This window comes from Cantharellus anzutake (genome assembly GCF_015039405.1).
Source record: "Cantharellus anzutake strain C23 chromosome Unknown EI90scaffold_134, whole genome shotgun sequence".
Taxonomy (NCBI): Eukaryota; Fungi; Basidiomycota; class Agaricomycetes; order Cantharellales; family Hydnaceae; genus Cantharellus; species Cantharellus anzutake.
In genome coordinates this window covers 176896-179847 of record NW_024067084.1, presented here as the reverse complement: position 1 = coordinate 179847, position 2952 = coordinate 176896, and the positions used below count along the sequence as shown (strand labels likewise).

Sequence of the window (2952 nt, the reverse complement as noted above, 5' to 3'; positions counted from 1 at the left end):
CCTGGCCCAGACCCACCTGATCCCATTGTCCTCCACCTGGTACCTCTACCCTCCCCCTACCCTGCTTCCTCCCTCCTCCCTTCTTTCTTCTTCTTCCTTTCTTCTTCCCTTCTTTCTTCTTTCCTTGCCCTTCTCTTCTTTCATTACACAGATGATTTTCCCTATATCAATGTACCATTGACCCGACTGCAATGTAACACGCCCAGACCCGGGTGCACCAGGCAACTTCCTGTGCACCGGATGTTCCTAGGATCTCTCACAGAGATACCCAGATGGGCATGGCTGTGACTGTAGATGACATGGTGTCTCCCACATGGCCTCAACTGCATGTATATAAACATAGCCTAAGTGGGAACTGAGAAGTAGCCTTCTTCTCACATTTCCCACTTCAGCCTGAGTGGCCCATGCATGCCCACATCACACCCTACTGGGCCCTCAGCACTGGGTGATACACCTGGGCACTCTCAACCCTGGGTCAGTCCCTGACAAGAAGGCAGTTTGTAGGAGAGCTGACAGGTTTGACCCTATGCTGGGAATCACCAAAAAGAATGTGTTTGGAGAAAAAACCAAGGATAAACTGAGAGTGGAATTTGATAATCTGGAGGAAGTGTGGAATTCAGCTCATCATGAGAGGATGGAAGGGATGGCAAGATTGGAGATATGCATTCCCCTTCAAAAAGCCAAAAATTCCCTGAGAACAGTGACAAAGGAGTTCATCGAGCAGTGCACCATCTCAGTGCCTGCAGATCAGTGGTGGTGAGTCTGAAATTGCTGTAATATGGAAGTGGCTTACTGTTGAAACTAGGCTATTCAAGCTTCTGATGGCTCATGCATGTCGTCAGGTCATTGAGGCTCAGATGAATGGGACCCCCTGGTCTAGACTGGCATGACATGCTCTGGAGCTCAGTGCTGCACTCACATGGCAGATCAACATGCTGAACAGGAGACCAGCAGCAGGTTCATCAGAGCACCAGCTCATGTGTGCTTCCCTCCCTGTCACTGACAACTTCTCCCACCCAGATCTGTTAGATGGATGTGACAGGAATCCATGGAGGGCGCAGGTGGAAAATGAAGAATACTGCCCATTTGCCTTGGGAAATGTCATCTGGTTCAGGGACATTGATTACAACCTGAACATGACAGATGATTGGCATAAGCCAATTTCCCCTGGATTCAAAGCATGAGCCACACTTGGATTGGGATGGCATCGGCTACTGCTAGATCAGTATCTCAAACACCTCTCCAGCTTTACCATTGACAAGCTCAAAAGAATACTTTCAGCTACCCCCTATGTCACACCACCTGCTCCTTTCTGTCTACCAAGACCTAACCACACACTTCCACCGGATCTGCTGGAATCACTAGATGAGCTGCTAGCAAATGCTCATATCAAATTGAAGGAGAGCGCTACCAAGCACCTGAAGGATTCCTACTCTTTCCCCAACTCCAATAACAGTGATGGGGTCCCTCAGCTCGTTCAAGGGACCACAAACCTGGTATTGACCAAGAATATCCAGCAGATCCTGGACTTTTACTTTTCCAACATGCTGTAGACCATCCCTGTCCCCCAGATGCAATCCCCAGAGCTGTTCTACCATACTGTCCATAATCCAGACAGTCCAGTTGCACACCCTGGTATAGGGTACTTTAAAGAACCAGATCTTTTTCTGCAGTGGATTCACTGGAGCTCACATCAGGAAGCGCAACCCCCCAGAGTTCCATGTAGCATTCCAGCTCTCTTTCCCACCAGCTGACCTGCAATGGGAAGAAGCAAGGATGAAGGGGACATACAATAGGGAGAGGAGAGAAGGCCAACCCATGAGATATGGGGATGGGAGAGAGCAAGGGTGGATACAGTACAAAAATGGTGGTAGGGGTTGGAAGCGGCATTTGTTTCATGCTGCCTGGTGGGAATTCATCTGGAGATTCGACTGTAATGGTGGCAATCGTATTAGGGAGAAGGTCTGGAAGAATGTGTACTCCAAACTTGTTTGGGCATCCGATTCTGACCTTTCACAAATGTGGTACACAACATCCAATGCCAAAAGTGCAGAGACCTTCCCTGCAGATATGGCAGGTCAAAGGCTTCCCATAATCATTCTCAATCCTTTGATCGATGATAAGGCTATGTGGGATGGATCTTGGATTAGGAGGGGGGAATGGGTGTCACCCACCCTGTAACATGAAGCCTTGTCTTATCATTATCATTATTTGTTATATTATTTGTTATAATTTTGCCAGTTTCAATTTCATTATCATTTTTTCATGATTGGAGAGTGGGAGAGCCACTCTGGCCTTGGGGCCCCAGGGAAGCAAGACAGGGGCCAGCTGGATCGTAGTGGGGTCCCAAAACTCAGCCAAATAGTCGAAAATGTTTGTGAAGAGCCCCAGGGAGATTCAGTTCATGCATCCAACCCACCTATCAAGACTTCATTCACAACGAGGTGCTCAGTATACAACAAGTTTTGGTCACTTGAAAACATGGGGAGTGGATGATTCCCATGTCCACACTCACCCCACCTTTCTGCCTGACAATCCTGACATCCATGTGTGCGTTTCGGCGGCAAAATATAAGATCGAAAGAGGAGAATTAGGCTTATTTTTCTGCTGAGTTTTATACCAAACGGTGCAGTATTGACAGAGATATGAGGACACTCAACACCATGTCAAATGGCACATGCCTATCTCAAGATCCACCAAGCCAATTGGGACGAATGGCATATCAGCACAAAGCTAGAGTCAAGGAGAGTCCAATGGAGATAATGGGAAGGTGTTATATACATTGATTGGGAGGGACAATGTTGTGAGGACAAGCCCATGCACAGCAAAAAGTCGGATTCTGTGGATTCTACCCAACAATGCACAATACATAACCACAGATGCTTCCATTGCTCATTTCCTTACTATCCAACACTCCATACACTCATTCCTTATTTTTCCCAACATTCCCGA

The 2952-nt window shown here is 47.5% G+C and overlaps 1 protein-coding gene across 1 annotated transcript; it reads left to right on the top strand.

Annotated features, from left to right (window-relative positions):
• Positions 1–932: 932 nt before the first annotated feature.
• On the top strand, positions 933–2496 carry EI90DRAFT_3175165 (uncharacterized protein; the record flags this gene model as incomplete). Its single annotated transcript, XM_039066343.1, has 5 exons — positions 933–1108; positions 1247–1496; positions 1554–1642; positions 1674–2163; positions 2242–2496. The coding sequence occupies 5 exons, from the start codon at positions 933–935 to the stop codon at positions 2494–2496; spliced, it is 1260 nt and encodes a 419-aa protein (XP_038908844.1).
• Between the last annotated feature and the right edge of the window lie 456 nt (positions 2497–2952).